The 21,279-nt window shown below is 41.7% G+C and overlaps 2 protein-coding genes across 2 annotated transcripts in view; one reads left to right on the forward strand and one right to left on the reverse strand.

Annotated features, from left to right (window-relative positions):
* Nucleotides 1-809: 809 nt before the first annotated feature.
* On the reverse strand, nt 810-21,237 carry RBM18 (RNA binding motif protein 18). Its single transcript, NM_001034324.2, is given in 6 exon segments — nt 810-1,313; nt 5,027-5,112; nt 6,950-7,036; nt 10,007-10,133; nt 18,051-18,179; nt 21,141-21,237. Coding segments are annotated over 5 exon segments (573 nt in total). The 5' UTR covers nt 18,164-18,179; nt 21,141-21,237; the 3' UTR covers nt 810-1,153.
* The window catches only part of MRRF (mitochondrial ribosome recycling factor), a 56,598-nt gene continuing 54,990 nt past the window's right edge, over nt 19,672-21,279 (forward strand). The window contains exon 1 of the mRNA XM_059891465.1: nt 19,672-19,745. The gene's annotated coding sequence lies outside the window, so the exon portion shown is untranslated. The remainder of the gene's footprint in view (nt 19,746-21,279) is intronic.

The raw sequence follows: 21,279 nt of genomic DNA on the forward strand, positions 1-21,279 counted from the left end.
TGTTTAAAGTGGCAAAAAATATCTGAGAAGCAGGTTCTACAAATGAAGAATTGTTTTAAAGTCATGCAATCTTTCAAGCCTTTATAAACCACATAAAACATGAGGTCATTGCAATCTTGGTGCCAGAGCAGTGTCTGCTCCACTGACTTTCCGTGTCCACTGTGTGTCCCCATCGCACCCCACACGAGACAATTTCTTCTACTCAGACCCCTACACAGTTATTAATAAAGGTAAGGTATAAGTTTGATAGAGAATCAATATAGCAATGTTTAAGTTTTCAAAGATATCTGCTTTTCTATTTAGATTGATCATGATATAATTCCAAACAGAACATTCTCATGCTATTAAAACAATCTCATGCAATAAATGCAACTTTAAAAGTCCCACACTAATAATGACATTTGGTATTATAGAAGGCAGGATTATTTAGATTTTTTAAAAAAATGATCACGATAGAATACAAGTTGGATTTTCAAACAGGACTTCTGCTGTGGTACAAAATGCTAAATTTCGGTCTACAGTTTTGTCGACGCAAACACTTTTAAAAGATATACACCATGTTTTCCTAATTGGGATTTTGAAACAATAAGCATAATTCTTTAACAGATTACCACAACATTTGCTCAAAGAACCAGCTCTTTTTGCCAAGAACTTTTTCTTTTCAGTCCAGTTGGAGGGATTTCCATAGAAAATTCTGGAACAGCAGTTTCGAGCATGATTCAAAATTTCTTACTTCCCTCCCTTGTTTTTTTACTTTTTCTTTATGTTGTAAAGACAACTGAGCACAGAAAAATTTTTTTTTTTTTTAAAGACAGCTCTTAATAAATTAAGTTTCCTGATTTGAATGATAACGTTCTTTGTCTTTGCCTTTCTTTCTGGCACACTATATAATGTTTCTGGAGTTACAAATCCAAACAAATGAGCCAACTAGAGCATCCCAGCATTCAAGTCACAGTTTTGGATAAAATCCTATTTATTCTGGATGATGCTCAATTCCACACATACTTCAGGGAAGAAACATCCATAAGAAGGACATCCAAAAATGTTATGTTACCAAACGCTAACATGTGACTGCTCTGTCGGGTAGTACTGTTCACAGCTACAAGTACAAAGGCAGGGGGTCTCAGGTGTGGAGAGCAGTCATTCGTAACCATCATCTTCGAGACTTCCAAGCTGTTCGAGAATAAGGAGTAGTCCTTTTTTTATCTGGTGGCTTGAAGTAGGAATAAACAGGCGCTGCTGGATATTCTGCATCAGGATTTTCTGCCATCATTTTCAGCTTTGCTTCGATGGCTTTGATCTTTGCAGTGACACTGGAAAAAGGACAGCAGAGCATCAGAGTGGGCCTGCATACATTCAAGAGAATACCTATGTATTTCATCTTCTTTGTGGCTCTCAGGCATATCAGAGAAACAACAAGACACTCAAACACAAACATTTCATAGAAAACAGGACTTCCCACAAGCCGTTGGGTGCAGCCAATAAATAAATAAATAAGAACAACAAAAGGAATAGTTTTATTTGGGAGAAAAAAACCCCCCACAAAAATAACTGTTCTTATTTTAGGAAAGAGATCAAGGGTGAAACATCTATTAAGCTTTTTCTGTAAGACACTGTTAGGAATACTTTGTATATTATTACACTTAAACCTCAGACACCAACACTGTTCAGCATCTTAGTACCTGCAGACAGTAGGCCCTCAAAGATAATTTGTACAGGGATTGAAAGCAGAGTCTGAGAGAGAGATGTATACTCCCATGCTCATGGTAGCATTATTCACAACAGATAAACTGCGGAAGCAACCCAAGTGTCTACTGAAGTAAGAATAGATAAGCAAAATGTGGTAGACACATAAGCTCCAATATGGAAGAACCTGGAGGACGCTATGCTAAGTGAAACAAACCAGTCACAAAAAAGACAAATACTGTATGATTCTACTTAAATGAAATACTTGAGAGAGCAGTCAAAATCAGAGACAGAAAGTGGAATGATGGTTGCCAGGGACTTGGGGGAGGTGGGAATGGGGAGTGATTGTTTAATGTGTACAGAGCTTCAGTTTTACGAGAGAGAAAGAATTATGGAGCTGGATGGTGGTGATTGTTGTACATTATGAATGTACTTAATACCACTGAACTGTACACTTAAAAATGGTTAAGATGGTAAATGCTGTATTATGTGTAAATGTATATTATTTACCACAATAAAAATGGAAGAAATAATTCATGTAGGTTACATTCTTCATTTGCAAAGAAAAAAAGGCATAGAAAGGTTAGTGCCCATAGCTAGTAAGTGGCAGAGCTGAGATTTGAATAGAGCTGGACTCCAGAGCCATACTATGAACTCTTTCTTATACAGTACCACCTTCTGAATCATTGAATAATAATGGAAAAAACATCCCTGAAATCGTACGAAGTCCCTTTTTACTGACAAATGTGTGTTTAGGCTATCATTTACAGAGCACTTACAATGAGCCAGGAAGTGTGCCCAGCATTTTACTTATACTGTTTCTAATCCTTGCAACAATATTTCGAGGGTTATCAACCACATTTTTGTTGTTGCTGTTCAGTGCCCAAGTCGTGTCCAACTCTTTGCGACCCCATGAACTTCAGTACACCAGACTTCTCTATCCATCGCTATCTCCCTGAGTTTGATCAAACTCATGTCCACTGAGTCAGTGATGCCATCCAACCATCTCATCTTCTATTGCCCCCTTCTCCTCTTGCCCTCAAATTTTCCCCAGCATCAGGGTCTTTTCCAATGAGTCAGTTCTTCGCATCAGGTGGCCAAAGTATTGGAGTTTCAGCTTCAGCATCAGTCCTTGCAATGAATATTCAGGGCTGATTTCCTTTAGGATTGACTGGTTTGATCTCTGTGCAGTCCAAGGGACTCTCAAGAAACTTCTCCAGCATCACAGCTCAAAAATGTCAACTCTTTGGCACTCAGCCTTCTTTATGGTCCAACTCTCACATATGACTACTAGAAAAACCATAACTTTGACTACACGGACCATATTTTATAGATAAACAAATGCAGAAGGGTAGTGATTCAACCAAAGTTCACATAGCTAACAAATCGTGGAGCCAGGATTCAAGCCCAGTTCATCATCACAGGCCTTGCTTTTTCCTCTTCATTAGGCTGGGAGCTGAGTAGCCATGTATTAGAGAGAAGGGATGAGGAGACACTGTGGAAGCTGTGAGGCATTTCCTTCTGATGAAGGACACCACTATCCCTAGGTCAGAATGCAACACACTCAACTAGAGTATTTTTTGGCTTATGGCTTCCTTTAGTTTCCACTTTGACTCTGTCAATAGTCTACAGTCAGGGATAGAAACTTGGGAGGGAATGTATACATAGCCTTTAAGAAATCCTCAAAAAGCATATATCTGCATATACTCAAGATTTTACATGGGCAATGTAAAATTAAAAAACTTAGTTGCCATAAAAAAGAACTCTGAAGTCTCACTGAGATGCATTCCACACCTTTTCCATTAATGGAAAATTTAACAGCCAGCCATCCGTTCTGTATGGGTCCCAGGGAAAACAACCTTCTCTAATTAGGTATAGATGTTAATCAAAACACGTAAGCTGAGGTTCTCTGGATTAAAAGATAAATGGAAAACACCAGGCTAGATTATTTAGTAAAAAGAACAAAGAGTGAAGGAAACGAAAGGCATTCACAGTACCATGATCACCAAGCATCAGTGCAGTCGTCTGTTCCCAAGAGGAGTTAGATTTACAAAAACCTCCACGAAACCAGTGACTGACGAGGTTTAATCTTACGGGGAAAATAGGACAGCGGAAATAAGCTCCTAGTGAACTTAGTGAAGTTATTAGTTAAAAAAAATTGGGGGAGTACAAAATAAAGCAGCACAAAAGTAAGAAAACATCAATGATATTAGACAAATTGGTAACTATAAAATTAACTATCAATTTTATTACTCCTGGAAACATTTCAGGATCACCCCTCCTTGCAGTTTAATGAGATGCTTGTAAATCTCTTCTGTTTGGTGCAGATAATATACAGAAAAGTTTTTTTTTTTTTTACCCTAACCCTCTGTCCAAACAGGTATCACTTTCCTGACTCTATGACGTGTTGATTTCGGATGCATATGAGAGGCTGGTGCTCTTTCACACATCTTTCCCTTTCTCGGAGCAGGTGTTAGAATTGCAGTCCTGTACTGACAGCCTGGAGCTTCTTGCAAGCAGTAACTGAAAGACTGAATTCTCAAGTTCAGTAAACCTGGCTTTGAATCTGTACTCTGCTATTTTCAACCTGTGTGATATTGGCCAAGATACCTCCCTAAACTTCAGTTTCTTCGTTTATAAAATGAATACAAAGTACTTTCACCAGAATTTTTATACTTCAGTGACATACAACATGTAAAGTGTTTAGCACAGAGCCTGCTTCATAGTAAGCTCCAAAAATCTCAGCTTTTGTTCTTGTTAACATTTCTCCCTAGGCTATCGTGCAAAGTCAGCCCCTCTACTTCTGCTCACCCTTAACTTCCCCTTTCTTTATTCAACCCTCAGCTCCTTCTGTTTTGAATTAACTCCAAGGAAGTAACTGACAATTTGTAGGTACTGGAACCAAAACTGTTACATTTGCTGAAATGGTAGATAAAATTAAAGTGCTGCAAACCCAAATTCTGTATAAAGGAACTCATAGTTGGGGAGGAATTAGTGTATAATGACAAACGTTGAAGATAATCAAGGCCTTATTAAAATGCTTGTTTTATAGCAAGGACTGTATCTGATTTACCTCTGTGTTCCCAGTGCCAAGTATAATAGCTGGTATGTGGTAGGTATACCCAGCCTCTTTTGTATGTATGAACTGTGTAAACAGCTGGTACACACTCTTGTGGGTATGGAGGGAGGTGACATTCTGGAGACTAACTGCACACATCTCTCAGCGTGGCAAAAGTTAGTAGGCTCCACTCTAAAGGGTCTGTAGGGTTTCTAGTGCCACAATGAAGAAATGGCTCCAGCTCTTGCAATACTTGTGTCTTCCTACAGGACACCTTCTTACCTTAGGTTAGACTGCGCAGGCTCAGTGCTTGAGGACGGCTCAAGACTAATTGGAAGGATCTTATCATTCTTGTTATGATCGTATCTCTGAAAGTAAGAAAAAAGGCAAATTACCCCACTCAGGCAGAAACCAGCCCTTTACTGTAATACATGTGTTCAGAAATCCTAATCTTATCAGTGTATCCTTAGACAGCATGTGTGTTCAGTCTCTCAGTCATGTCTGACTCTTTGTGACCACGTGGAGACTGTAGCCTACCATGCTCCTCTGTCCATGGGTTGTCACCAGGCAAAAATACTGGAGAGAGTTGCCATTTCCGCCTCCAGGGGATCTTCCCGACCCAGACAATCAAATCCAAGTCTTCCGCGTTGGCAGGTAGATTCTTTACCACTAAGCCACCAGGGAAGCCCATTGTTAGATTGTTTCTAGACAATCTTAGGTCTGCTTTGTGTTCAGAATTAATACAGAAGTCCAGCTTTAGCATAAAGGTCATAAACATAGAAAAAGAAATTTAGATGAGGCTTCCCATCTACCCAATAATCCTCCTCATTTGGTGGAGAAAGAATTTCAACCTCTAAATTCAGAGACGGTACAGCTACACAGCAGGAATGCCCTCTCACGTTCTGATTCTGTCACATGTCACTTCTTCCAATAGTTATTTCGCTTTATTCCAAGCATTTTAAAGTTTTGCTTGATTGCTGCAAAGTAACAACCATAACATTCAACTCTTCACAGGTTTATGTGGAGAAGAGAACTAGTAATGGCTTTCAGCCACTGATACAGAAAACATTCTCCAGGAAAGTACAGTTTATTTGATGTCAGATAATTATATACTTCTTTTAAAGAGCAATCAGGAGTCTCTGGTCAGAAAGACATGCGGGATGAGAAGATGATAGCCAGTCTGGCAAATGAGACTTGATTTTCTTTTGAATAAAAAAGCATTTAGAAATTTTCCTTGTTGTTTCTATTTTTAAGGTGATGGATCCTGGAAATTGAGAAGGCTCTGTGATTACCTGAAATCCTGAAATACTCAAAAAGATCCGAATTGTCTGCAATCTGTTTTTGAGCTTCGACACTGAACTCGAATGTCTTTATTTTGGTGACTCTTTTCTGGGGAGCTTGCTGGGTGGAGTCTCTGATCAAGCATTACGGTCGTTTATAAAGACTGAGGCTCCGAATCTGGCTGTAACAAACCTCTGCAGGCAGGTCTGTTAAGACCACAGTGCAGGAAGTAGAGAAGCAACTCTGTGGATTGCTCCAGTGTAAACGCATACTTCACCTGTGCTGGCTGAAACAGAATACCATTCTTTCCTTCTTTTTTCTTTTTCAATGGTTGTAGCTTTTCCAGCACATTTTCCCAAGAGAATAACTAGGAGATGAACACGGCAGTTTACCACTGCTTGGGCCTTGGAGTCAATACAGGCATTGCAAATCCCACAAATAACTCTCAAAATCTCTCGAGTAAGGAAATGCCAGTGCTTTAAGCACTCTTACAAACTACCCATTTCTCAAGTATTTAGCATAAACAATTCAAACTTGCCACAGAACTGAGAGGCTGGGAAGAGTCTAATAATGCCTAAAGCAACTAATTTAAAAAATAAATACATTTTTTCCTCTAAAGAACTCCTACCAAAAATAAATAAATAAATGATAGAGGTCTGAGTAGACAAATCAGTCACATGGAAAAATCAATCAAAAACAGAATCTGTGGGTATGTGGAGGGAAACGGCGAAGGAACTTAATCCCTCCTGAGATGTTTCTCAAAAGAAAAATCTGGAAACACACATGGTGAATACAAGGAGGAGACCAGCGTGTGGTTGTTCCAGATGTGCAGAGGCTGGGATGCAAATGGGCGAGTGGACAACTGTCTTTTCAAAGCCTCATTTAGGACAAGCTGATGCAGTCTTTCTAGCCCGTTAGACTCACCTTCACTTGAGCGTGTGCCCAGCGCACCACCAGCTTCTTAGACAGGGCCAGCTTGCCGTTCAGACACTGGATGGCTTGTTCTGCTTCCTGTTCAGGAAAGGGATTAATGTCAGTAGAAGACTCAAATGTCTCACTAGCTTTGATGGCTGAATTTCTTATTGTTTTGGTAAACAAGTGGCAAAGGATTTACAAGGGGAAAAAAAAAGGCAGAATAATAAAAAGGGTCTGAGACTTTGTAAACTCACACAAAAATTTAAATCCTGCCTGGGCATGAGATTTTGTAAACCCAGTCAAACAAAAATTTAAATCTTGCCTGCCACTTATTGGCAGTATAATATTTAACAGGTCATTTCATCTCTCTGGATACTAGCTTTTTCGCCTGCAAAATATGGATACTGCTTGTTCCGAAGTGGTCAGAGGAGTCGAAGAGCACATGTAAAGAATGGAGCACATGGTGTGCACTCAACCAGCGTCAGCTAACAGTGTTGTCCCTACTGGGTGATATCTTTCTACACAGTTCTGTAAGTTAAGAGTAACATCTACTACGTCAAGAAAGTGTACTCCTCCTGGGGACTCTGACACTATATCCTGGACCAGGGCTGATACACCCTGAATCCAAAGTGAGCTACAGTGAAGCTACAGGGCTTCAAAGGATATGGGAGTGAAGGAAACCAGGCCGGAAAAAGCAGGAGTGAGTCAAAGAGGCTATGAGCAAGGTATCTGTGTGAGCCAATCTCTGCACCTGGCTTTCAGAGCCAGAAGTTCCCTGACCCTTTCCCCATCAGATACGGGAGCAACGAGGTTGAAAGGAATTCCTGAGGCTGGATAATAGGCACTCGAGGACATTCCCAGGAAGCCTGGCTGTACTTTTCCATCCTGCCAAGCCTCCTCCGCTCCATTTGTATCCAGGAGGCATTCGGCCAAGTGTTACCCACATTTACTGGGAGTGAAGAGCCTGTTAAGGAACAGGAAGAGGAACAAGGAGAGTCCGAGGCCTCAGCATAAAACATTCTAGTCTGGTTTAACTGGTGATTCTCTTATTCCTCTGGGTCTTACCAGTATGATATCCAACAGATATCTGAGTACCCATTGTGGGTACTCACTGGCATCTGTGCCTCACTATGGCACACAGAGTTAGAGGGACAGAGGAGATATTTTATTCTTCTTTTAAGTTTCACTTAGTGAATTAGAATTTACATGACACTATTAATTCTGTAGCATCAATAGTCATAAGACGCCAGCAGGTGATAAATAGTTTTAAAAATAATTTCCTATCTTTCTAACTTGTTCCAAAATTCATGTATCCAACAGTATTATTAAATGCCAAATATGCTTTCATATGAACCCTCACCTACTCTCTTAACTTCCTAAAAGGTAAGGAGGGTGTGTACTTTTAATTTCCATTTTTAGATGAAAACTGAGGTCAAAATAAGTTAGACTTGCCCAAAGTTAATAAATAAAAGAGCCAGAAATAATCTTTGTAACTTCCAATTTAGTGTTTTTAAACCAATATCTATCTTCAACATGACCAATGATTTTAGTGATCATGTAAAAATCCTCAACACACTCTATCATTAGGGAAGAATTAAGTATTTTAGAATACAAACTATATAGAGCACACTTTCAGTTCCCTCAAAAAAAAATAAACCTTGAATAATTACAACAATAATGTATCATTTATTGCCTATCACATTTGCAAAAATTAGAGGAAAGTTTTAAGAAATCCCTAGCACTGGTAGGGACAAATGATATTCTCAGATAGTCTCAGAACATACTGACACATTATTTCTTGAAGGCAATTTGGCAGTCATATTAAGGAAAAAATTCATGGCCTTTGTTGACAACCACTCCATTTCCATGAATACAGTAAATATTCACATAGAGCTAGAGATGTTCACCACATTGCTTACGCATTTGGAGGTTAGATATGTAACTTATCACATATTCACAGAATAAAATATTATGCAGTCATCAAAGATGATACTGGTTAGTTTTTAAACTGAGGCCTAAATAATAAAATGTATTATAGATCAGTGAATTTTTACATCTATCTATAGCTACACCAGTGAAACCACAATATGATACAGAATGTTATCTTGATGCGTACTGGATGACAGGAAAAATTTTAATTTACTTTCAGTGGTAAATAGGATACATGATCCTATTTGTGTGTTAAAAGCTGTACATGTGTTCTTTTAAATTGTGCACATGTGTTTTTGTCATTTTATGTATATGTGTGTGTGAATGTGAAGAAAGAAGAGACTAGAAAGATATATAACTAAATACTGAAAACTGATTATTTCTGGGTTTTAGACTAATATATGAAATTACTTATCTATATTTTATCTATAAGAAACAAGTATTACTTTTATAGGAAAAATATCCAAATACAATTATCATTAGTAAAACAGAAACTAGGCAACATTCTCACATATCACTAATAGTCACAGAACTATAAACAGTGTCTCTATATTAAGTAACATTCAAATTCAAGTCCTTTATCAATGCATGTCCACTCTCAGGACTACATTTTAACAGTAGATCGTGGACACACCACGGTTGAAGCTGGCGCTCTCTTTTTCTGTATATATTCAAACTTGTCCACATTTATTCGGAGATGTTGAGGAGGAGGATACATTTTTAAGAAATCAAAATAAAAGAGAGTTTGTGGGTGGCTCACCACAGACAGGGAGGGTTTCTGCACCATGGGGCCAAACTCTGAAAGAAAAGGCAGCTTTGTTGGCCAGCCACGAAAGTACCAAACAAAAGAGAACAGGGAGGAGGACATCCATGTGCTTAGTGTGGGTACCCCAGAGCATCTGGCCAGGAAAGTAGGTCAGCCGCCTCAGCCTGCCAGCCGGTCAAGGGCAGACTTTGAAAGCTGGCCGCTAACTCGGCTGCTGACTGAGGGTCTCCTTTAGGACTCAGAGCCCAGCATATGGGGGCGAGTCAGACATGGCTCCTGCCCACAAGGAACTGCTATTCGAGCAGTCAGGAGGGCTGCAAAGATTAACTACAAGAGGCTAAGCACTGGGCAAGGGGGAGAAGTTCAGCTACCTGCTTAGTTTCAAAGTTGACGAAACAGTACCCTCGAGGCTGTCCCTCCAGAGCACCTGACTTGTGGAAGAGGAAGTCGAACTGCTTCACCGTGCCAAACTTCTGCAGCAGCCTGAGGAGATGGTATCTGTGGAGAAAGAACAGCCCCTGAGACGCTCTGGGAGTCTGGTTGCCACTCAGCCTGAGTGCAAGATAAAAGCAGGAGATAATTTACCCCAGGGACAAAAACCTCACCCCCCACCGCCACCCCCGCCCCCCTTGCCGGCTCTCCTCCAAACTGCACCATTAGTTTATCTGGCAAGCAGAGTTGTTTGCCTCTATTTGGAATGGGAACTAGAATTGTCATGGCTCTGTGTCTGTCCAGCACAAAAATACCAACCAAACAAACAAACAAAAAAACCACACCTAACAAACAGCTGTCTGGCCCACAAGCACCATTTGTTTTTTTTTTTTTTTTTAGGAGAAAAGTTCAAAAATAGTGTCGATTTATTTATTTTTAATTTCTTGGCAATGACACAGTATTTGTGAATAACTGTAACTCCATCAGAAACACACACCCACACTCCCAAAGCCAAAGCCAACCCTACCTCAAAAATAAACAAAGTAACACTCATTCACACAAACAAGAAAACAATCCGGAAGACTTCCCCATTGGATCTCACAGTAAATCATGAGTTCCCACTTGCACTTGAGACAAACTCTGCCAAAAGCCAAACCACAGCGAGTGGCACTTCCGTAAGTGCTTGAGAGTCTCTACCCCTGATGCGACTCAATGAAAGGACCATGTAGAACCACAACATGATGGAGGCCAAGAGTTTCCAGCCCTGATGCAACTGAACCACAGGACCATGTGGAACTGCAACATGATGGAGGGCGGTCTCACATGAGCAGGGGAACCTGTGCTTAGTCGCTCAGTTGTGTCCTATTCTTTGCGACCCCATGGACTATAGCCCACCATGTTTCTCTGTCCACGGGGATTCTCCAGGCCAGAACACTGGAGTGGGTTGCCAAGCCCTCCTCCAGGGGATCTTCCCAACCCAGGGATCCAACACAGGTCTCCCACACTGCAGGCAGATTCTTTACTGTCTAAGCCACCAGGAAAGCCCAAGAATACTAGAGTGGGTAGCCTATCCCTTTTCTACGGAATCTTCCTGACCCAGGAATTGAACTGGGTGCATTGCAGGCGGATTCTTTACCAGCTGAGCTACCAGGGAAGGCCTGGAATCTGGCCGGTCCTATAGATCATCCCACTGTGGGTAACTCCCCAACCTCTGCTGCTTTAACACAATTCATGTGTGGTTGAATAGAGAATATATATGGCCAAGGAAGACGTTTACTGCTGGCAGGAGGTACACCCCAAGCTCTCAACTGCCACTCTGCCCCTCACCCTCTTCTTGGATTCCTTTCCCTAAAATTTATTTGGTTTCTATAGAGCTTTTAAGTTATTCAAACAGATGTGGCCTTAACAGGTTGCTGTGGCCAATCTCAATCCCGACTTCCTGTCATCTGATGTGAGGGTGAGACAAACCAACCGCTCTCCCGTTTCCTTTTCCTTTGGCCTTCCTCCTGGCATCCTCCGCGCTATTCAAATGGAGTCAAGGCTTTCTCTAAACAATGCTGTCCCTGTGATACTAAAAAGGTATCAGCCCACATGCTAAATCTGTTATTACTGGGAATTCTACCCCACAGGGAGTCAGTAAGGCTGTTGTTACAGCCGCATTTATATTCACATTGTTTTCTAGGAGAAACTCATCAAGATTTTATTCTTGAGTAAGAATCTCCTTTGGGAGGCAGAAAGATATGAAATGGATCATAAGCTACACTAAATTTGAGACTAATGCACACCAATAAGCAAGCCCATTATCCTGGATCAGGTGCCTGACACAGTGGAGCAGGGAAGACATAATACAGGTCTTATTTTGGGACAGGATGCAAGGATCCCAAGGCATACTGTGGATATTAATCTGGTCTTTAGACCTGTTTTGAAAGAGAAAAGAACTCTAACCCTCTAGTTTCCAAATTCTTAATTCCCATCTCGATACCTCAACTGCCAGTGAGAATATATGAGGTGACTCTTTAGGGGAAAGGGAGACACCTAAAGTGCAAATTTCTGGTTTTACTTGAGTTTCTGAACATGCTTACGGCAAGGGTGAGTCTCTCAAATGCACAGACAGATGGGCTGGAAGAATCTCTCAGGGTCTTTCATTCACAGCTGCATCTTCCACTTACTACACCCATTCAAACCTTAACACAGCACCAGTTGCCATGAATGGTGGGTCAAACCTGTTTTTTTTTTAAACCACCTAAGGCCACTGTGGGCTAGTCATCTTTTCATTAGCTCCATTCTGCTTAATAGCAGGAAGGTAAGGCAATCGGCATTTCCTAGGAAATGAATTTTAATTTACTCAGGGAAAAAAAAAAAAAACCTCCGACAGATTATTCTTTGAAAAGCTAACAAATGCGTTCTGCCCGAGAAGAGCGACCTTAAGATTCCAGGAACATCTGCTTAGGTCCATGTCTTTCAACTTCTCCGGGATTTCTTTTCTTGTTTGATAATTTCTTGAAATTATCGGAACACCGAAACAAAAGGAATGAAGTGTTTACTATTTTGCTTCCTGGAGATGGGGGCTGCAAGCTCTGATAGTGAAAAAAGCCTGAAGACTCTTGCTTTCACATCTGCAAGCACTTTTATCTGCTATCGGAACACAGGAGGGCCCGTTGCTCATCAGAGCCCTGCCTCACTTAATGAAATGTGGGCCCTGCAGCCCTAGGAGCTGAAGAACTGGTACACCAGTCCCACAGATACTTCTGCACCATGATTAGTGTGGTCTGAAATGGGTTTTTAAAATGGCCTTCCTGCGTGATGGCACGGAGGAAATTAATCTGTATGAACTGGATTAAGATAGACACCTCTAATGTGTCAAGAACTGTACTAGGCACTTGGACCAACTATCCAGATGAACACAGCTAGGTCTCTGTCTTCAAAGACCTGACATTCTGGTTCGATGAGAGAGAGATGTAGTCAGACAATTTTAGAACAGCATGAGCTTGCACACAGAAGTATGTATGTGAGCACACAGATGAAGGGGACCTACTGCACAGAGAAGGTGGTGGTTAGTGAATGCCCTGTGCGGAGACACAACGGCGAAAAAGACTCTTACGTAGTAAGAACGGAGGCTGACAGGCGGGCAGGGGGCCGGTCGTCAAAGACCTGTGCTAAGTGAGGGAATTTAACTCGATGCTGTAGGTACTGGGAAGTCAACAAAATGACACTGAAGATTGATTTTAATGCCCAATTTGTTTTAGAGAAAACTATGAACTTATAGAAATTATCAGGTGGTGGGTTTCTATAGTCTATGCCCTATATGTTATTAAATGGTCTTATTTTGTTTCCAACTTGAATAAGCAAATAGTAAAGGCTGTTTCATGCAAATCAAACCACAAGCAGCAGCATGGGTCAGCATAAGAAGCAGCATGGAAATATAAGGAAAGAGCTGACAGAATCAGGGGTGTGTTCAGGGGGAAGTATGGTTCTTACATGCTCGTGAACTTATGATCCCTCGAATTTAGCTCTGAAAGTCTACATCAGAAGGACATTTCCATCCAGGTGCCTCTCCTCTGCTTTTAAGTTTACTTAATATACCCCAGGCTGTCCTCTTCCTCCCCACAAACTATGACCCTCTCCAGCTATTCCACTGGCCAATGTGGACATGATTCTTTTCCATTTCTCAGGCAAGAAACAATGTGATCGTCTTCAGCTCTTCTTAGCTCCTCTTCAGTCATTTCCCTCATCTCTCAGACTCCACCCACTGGTCTCCAAGATCACAGTCTCTATCTGGGTAATATTAATGGAAGGTCTGTAGCTAATCAGCATCTTTGTCTTTGCCCCTCCTGTTCATCCTACCACTGGTGTCTGATTTTCCTACTAAAACATCACTTTCACTATGTCAGTCTCCTGCCAAACACCCACATGAGTCTCTTCCATTGATGCATGAAATTCAAACTTGTCTGAATAAATTTTACAGATCCTGTCTCAATATGATGGCATTCTCTCTCTCCAACTACTATTTTCATTATCATTTAGTATTCAAATTCCCCTTTCACTAGTGGCTCAGATGGTAAAGAAAATGCCTGCAATGCAGGAGACCCGGGTTCAATCCCTGGGTTGGGAAGATCCCCTGGAGAAGGGAATGGTTGGCTACCCACTCCAGTATTTTTTCCTGGAGAATTCCATGGTCAGAGGAGCCTGGCGGGCTATAGTCCATGGGGTTGCAAAGAGTTGGATATGACTTGAGTGACTAACAAAAGACTTTAGTCAAAAAGGTCTTCCTGATGTTCTGCTGCTACTGCTAAGTCGATTCAGTCGTGTCCGACTCTGTGCGACCCCATAGACGGCAGCCCACCAGGCTCCCCGGTCCCTGGGATTCTCAAGGCAAGAACACTGGAGTGGGTTGCCATTTCCTTCTCCAATGCATGAAAGTGAGAAGTGAAAGTGAAGTTGCTCAGTCGTGTCCGACTCTTAGCGACCCCATGGAATGCAGCCCACCAGGCTCTTCCGTCCGTGGGATTTTCCAGGCAAGAGTACTGGAGCGGGGTGCCACTGCCTTCTACTCACCCAATACTGGTATTCTTTTATTTATGATTTACCCTCCATCAGGAATGTTCTTTCTTATACAATTTCAGCTGACTTTGTTCTTTCATACTTCTTATGCAGTGGCTATTACTTTGGCGTTCTATACAGTACATTTGGTATTTGAAAAAGAAAGCAGTAATTAACCCTTTCAGAAGAAACCATGGTATGGAAAATAGATAACGTCTAAAGACAGTAACTTGTTCAGCTTCTCTACTGAAGGCACTAGTAATGATGTTTAAAGTTGTTATTTTTACTCTTATGGTTAGACTGTGCCCCATAACATTTAAAATAAGTCCTTACACTGAAAAACTTAGAATAGGATGCTTTTGGTCACGACTGTCCAGTTATGTGGACTGTTAAACTGTGCAAAGATAACTAAATTAGGTGGTGGGAAATTAGTTCTATCATTAACTGCTTTCCTGAACTGAGTCAACTCTTTACCTTTCTTTACTTACAAAACAGGGAAACATTTATCTGTTCCACTTGCATCACAAGATTTCTACAAGCTTAAATAAGAGAAACTAATGAAATATTAGAGCTGGAAGACATTCAGTTGAACAGTCTCACTTTACAGGTTAAGAACTATCAGACATAGTGTAGTTGAGAGGAATCGGAATGGAGTGGAATGAACAGAAGCATGCAACCTGCTATCTCCAAAACTAAGAGTATGTCATCATTCCCTTAAGTCCAGATCGTTACACAGACACTGCTGGCATGGAACATGGGCCTAAAGCAGTCGGTACTGAGGCTACAGTGTAAACAGAATATCAGAGTGCTCACAGTCAGTCAGCAATGCACCTCCTATCAGTCAGCAATGCACCTCCTACTGAGAACAGGCTGATGGACATCCTACTGTAACTTGAACAGGACTCGGATTAATACCAGGCACACACATGTAGGATGAACAGAATTATTACGAAGTAAACTTTGAAAAACTTGAGTAGAAAAGGTTTTTTGCTTTAACTGCCAATCACTCATGACAGCAAATATATACCACCACTTGTCTTCTAAAAAGAAGTGAGAGAACATTTGTGTAGGAGGGACATTCAAGTCAGTATATACGATAACAGGAAGAGGGATGGGACAGAGTAGGGACTTGTGTAGGAGAGAGAGATAAGAAGGGTCTGTCAAGAGGGAAACAGCACGAACTAGGAGAGATCTGTGGTGGTGTCCAGTTAATTACAAAAACTGGAGGCTGCTCTGAAAAATTGTGTAGCATGACATCAGAACTTTTAGAGATTTGAATTCAAATAATACTTTCTGAGACTGAACTATAAGCTGGGTACCACATGCTCACACAAGTTTCAACATTTTTCAATGTTTGGGAATGACTGTACTTTAATAATTAGGCTAGGTCCATCATCATCCACCTTGAAAGGAACAGGATCTGGAAGTTTATGTACTTCAGAAATTTGGAAGAAGATCACGTATTTCTACAAGATAAGACCTACCTTACTACAATGTTAGGTTTCTTTGCTGTATAAAGTAAACCAAATGAAGCCACACTAAGCATTTGATAAATTACGACTGGTAGTTATATCTTTAAGAAGACATTTTAATAGATCAGTTTGTTTAATTGAGAAAATGTTTTAAGATAAGGAATCCATAGATGAAAGACAGTAGAAATGATCTCTGGTGATACAGAGGTAGGATCTCTGGTGATACGCAGGAGGAGCCAGCAAGGCCCTGATTTGTTGTCTGGTCCTTGATATCTTGAGTAATGGATGTAAAAAGAACAGAGATATCAGGGGAGGAGTTTTTGATACAGTGTTCCTGTTCATGCTCCAACTAAAGAAAACACTCATATACTCCTACTTATGACATAAACTGAGGTGGCAGTTGCCCATTTGAACCTTCCTGACAAGCAGCAGGATACAATTAGAACAAGAGTATCATTACAGGGAATTGCAGCCAAAACAATGGACATTGTTTCCACGCTCCAGATTTCCACTCAGACAAGCAGAGGTGGGAATGGAAACCACTCTTGGGAGCATCCTCTCACAGCTTGGGTTTTAGATGATGGAAACGGCTTCTCTGTTTAATTTCCTCATTAACTGAGAGCTTGGGCAGGTCATACATTCATCCTCAAGGCCGCAAGCCATAAAGAGAGTCAAAATAAATGCACAGTCTATATTGAAGTGCCCTGGTGACCAAGGTACCATAATTAGGGGGCAACACATCTTAAATACCATATTTCCTAGAGGGACCCGACAACACCTACACCGAGCCAATTTGAGCTTGAGCAGGTTTAAGAAACCGAACACTGTCATGATCCTTATGTGTCAGTTTACATCTCTTTCCTCTCTCATAATCCCAACCCTTTTATACCCCTCCTCTGACCCCCAGACTCAAACAAGCAGATTCCCTTGTCTCTTCTCCCTATGCTTTTAACACCATCCCCAAGGAAGTGACTTCCAGCACTGAGGATATACCCCATGCTTGCTTTAAGCACTGACTCTGTACAGCTCAATCTACTTCCCTTTGGTCTCCTGCCATCAACCATCACCAGTCCCTACTTAAGGAAAAATCTCTCAATTCTCTCTGCTAAGAGACTCCTTTCCATTACAATATCTACAATGGAAAGAGTGGGGAGTTGAGACAATTCAATCAGTTTTGTCACCATGGACAAGGCACTTCCATTTCTTGGACCTCGGTTTCATCTGCTGATAAAAGAGATGGAACAGATCAGAGGTTTTTCAAGAGTCATCCACGGACCCCTGTAAGTGACCACCCAAGCAAGGGTGACTGTTGTCAAAAGGCACCCGGAGCACCTTGTCCTCCCTTTAATCCGAGTAGCTCTCGAGCTTTTCTTCTACATATAGGTTCTGTACTTTAACAAGAGATGGCTCCTCAGATTTAAAAACTTTGAAAAATGCCTAGCATGGCACTTGGCACACAATGGGCACTCAAATCATTCAATAAATGAATGAATGAACACCAAAGGAACTGGGGTATTTCTAAGATCCCTTATGAATTTCCTTGGTTCCATGGCTGCTTAACACGAATTAGAGTCAAGTTGTATCTCTCTGCCTTTTTGTGAAAATACTGATACTTCTGCTTGTTCCTTCATCTGAGGTAACAAAAGTATGCCCATGGCTGGTTCTAGGATATAATTTCCTCATCAGTGGGTACAAAGATTCAAAATAGTTGAAACTAAGAGAACATCTTAGGCAAGCTGGAAAAAGAATATATGGTTCACAGGGTATTCAAGTTTGTGCCTTTGCAGTAGAAGAGTCCAAATGTTAGAAAAATGACAAGATAACAGGCTAAAACAGCATCACATTCCCTTTAAAGATAATTAAAAAATAACAGGGTCAAAATATATGCAATAGCCCTTGAAAATTCTTCTGAATATCATCACCAGGAGCATCCCAATTCTGTAGGTAATGAGTTAAGGTATCTTAGACTTACTCTGTGATTTTGGGGTCCAAGTTGCCAATCCATAACCGGTGCCCTTCCTGTAGGGAGCCCTCTGAAAGGATGGATGCATTCTCCAGGGGAAGAGTTTTGGTTTCTGCTTCCATCAATCCCTATGAAATACTAAAGGAAACGTGAACATTCAGACAGGAAAGGAGCAACACTTTGTGAACAAGAGGCTTCAAACTCAATTCAACAAACATTTACTCAAGGAGGGCATGTCCTGGGCAGCCCTTCAAAGCCCTCAGTTATTCCACAACCAGGGCCCCAGCACCAGTTCCCTTGGGACAGCTCCTCCAGCAGCCAGAGAGCAAAAGCTCCCATTTTAGATGAAAGGGGTGTGGTTCTGTGTGCAGAAACTAGTTTTTTTCTTCTGAAGCCAGAGGCTGACTGGGCAGGAGGCCAAAGTCTCTGTTGCGACATGATACACCAGTTCAACAACTGTCACCCAAAATACTTGGAAACCACCAGAAAGAGTCTTAATGACACTTAAGAGAATGGGTACGGAAGAACAACAGTAAGTAATCAATTAGCTCTTATAATGTTTAATATTTTGGGAGACACCGGGAAGAAAAGACTAACTTTCTCCTTAGTTGTTCCAGTCCCCCCATTTACTAGTTCTGCAAACTTGGGCAAGTTACTTAACCACTTGGTGCCTCAGTTTCCTCATCTGTAAAATTGGGATAATCAAGAGCTGTGAGGATTCACTGAGATGGTACACCAAAAACATTAAGAACAAGTCATGGCACCTAGGGAAGCATTCAATTAATTTTACCTTAAATTATTACTAGGTTTAGTTCCTGAAATGTCTCACTGCACAGTCACAAAAGGAGGGTGAGGGTTATGATGAAGACAGTAATGGAAAGAGCAAGAACCTTGAGCTCAGAAAGCTGGGTTTCAACTTTTGGTTTTTCCAATAGGAAGCCACTTCTCTCTTAGCTTCAGTCTCCTCATCTCTACATAACACACCTCACCCTGCTCATAACTTAAGAGTTGTTGAGAAGACCAAAAATGAGACCACAGACATAAAATCAAGCTTTATTGTATAATATGGCAGAGAAAGAAAAAAATAAAAGGACTGGGAAGATGGAAGGCTGTGCCAGACTTCAGAACTCCCTGGAACAGAGAATGTGTCATATAAAACCAGGAGGGCCTCCGAGATCAGTGCTGCATCTTAATAACAACTGCTGACATATCAAACATTGCCATTACCTTTTATTTATATCAGCACAGCTTATACAGGCTAGCACACAGTAAGCCTACAGTAACCTTCAGGTAATTGTTTGTTAAAGGTGTCTATCTACCCCACACAGGGGTTCCCTGGTGGCTCCGATGGTAAAGAATCCACCTGTAATATGGGAGATCAAGTATTTGATCCCAGAATCGGAAGATCCCCTGGAGAAGGGAATGGCAACCCATCCAGTATTCTTGCTTGGAGAATTTCATCGACAGAGGAGCCTGGTGGGGTACAGTCCATGGGGTCTCAAAAGAGTCGGACATGACAGTCCATTGGGTCACAAAGAGCTGGACATGACTAACACACACACCTACACATGAGGGTGCTTTTCTTCCTCTCTCACTCACATGTTCAATTTGTTCTGTTATGTCTGTCGACTACTAACTGCTAAACCCTTGGCTATGAAAACACAGAAATGAACAAGCCACAGTTTGCTCCTTCCTGGGAGAAAGGTAAAACAGGCATAAATAGAATCCCAGGTGTGGAAACTGGAGAGGAGAAACATTCTGTTTTCTCCCTGCTTTCCTTTTCTTTTACTTTCTTACAGATCATTCATTCAAAAAATTTTTTTACATAGCCTCTATTTTCCAGGCAGTGCCTTGGTACTGGGGACAGAGCAGTGAACAAGCAGTCCCTGCGCTCTAGATGCTTATATTTGGAAGAGGAGCAGGACAAGACAAAAGCTAAATAAGTAATCAAGATGTAATTTGTGCTAAGTGCTCCAAACACAGTTAAGCAGGGGGATTTGACAAGGAGGAATGGACTACTTTAGAATTAGCGGAAAGGGAAGATGTCTGTGGGAGATGATACTTGAGATGAAACTTGAATAATAGAACCTTCTGATTTTCGCATGTCTAAAAACTGGAACAATACCAACAGGGGTTAATATCACACCAGGCAACCATTTTTAGTGGGAAGAGTGCAGGATATAGGACCAAAAGATAGGCACTCAAATCCTGGCTTTTGCACCCAGTTATTCTGTGACTTTACTAAGTCATGATCACCCCTTAAATGTCCCCCCCCTTAGAAAAGTTTTTCCTCATACAGCAGAGCATCTTGTTCGTCTCTATGATAGCTACATTTTTCTTTCCATATAATACCAGTTAAATGTGTCATATACTGTTTCATCTTTCCCTTCCCTCACTAGAATGTAAGCTACTAGAGGGCAGGGCCTTGCCTATTTTGAGGATTCCATCTCAGGCACTCAGCACACTGCCTGTCTCCTGGCTGGTGCTCAGTAGTTACCGAATGAATGAATGAAGCAAGCCACTTCTCCATTCGGAGCCTCAGATTCTTCTTTCTTCCTACAAGGGGCATAATTATCCCTATCTTAAGAGTTGTTATGAGGTTTAAATACGACAACATACATGATAGCTCAGCACAGGACTTCTTACGAACGGTAAAGTATGGTAAGCGATCAGGATGGCATACGACAATCAAAATCCTTTGGGTTTGCAATGGCGACAGCCTCTTATATTAAGAGTTCACAAAACGCTTTTTCACCTACCTCCCCTCGTCCCCCGCCCCCGCTCCGCACCACGCTGACCTACAACTATCCTGGAAGCCACAAACAGTCATCTGGGGAAACTGAAGAGCAGAGAAGCAAAGGCGCTTGTTCCTAAAAAGCTAACGGTAACGGTGGGGTCAAGCCTGGAATCCCGGCTTCCCGATTCCTCGCCCGAAATTCCCAGATGCGATGGGTCATTACTCGGCTTGTTATTTCCGGGCCAGCGGCGGGACAATCCGGGGCGGGGCCTGAGAAGCAGTCTCGTTACGGCAGCCTCCTCTAAGGAACCCCTCGCGTGGCTGGCGCTTACGTGCCAGGGGCTTGCCCCGGCCAAACTCACCTCGCGATCTCGGCGTCGTCCCCTCTGTTCATGCCCCCGAAGCAGGTCCCGACTCAGCGGCCCGACGGCCCTCTCAAAGCGTATACACCTCAACGCCGCAAGCTGCCAGGCCGCCCATGACGCACTACGCCCGCGCCGC

The sequence above is a fragment of the Bos taurus genome, chromosome 11, assembly GCF_002263795.3.
Source record: "Bos taurus isolate L1 Dominette 01449 registration number 42190680 breed Hereford chromosome 11, ARS-UCD2.0, whole genome shotgun sequence".
NCBI lineage: Eukaryota > Metazoa > Chordata > Mammalia > Artiodactyla > Bovidae > Bos > Bos taurus.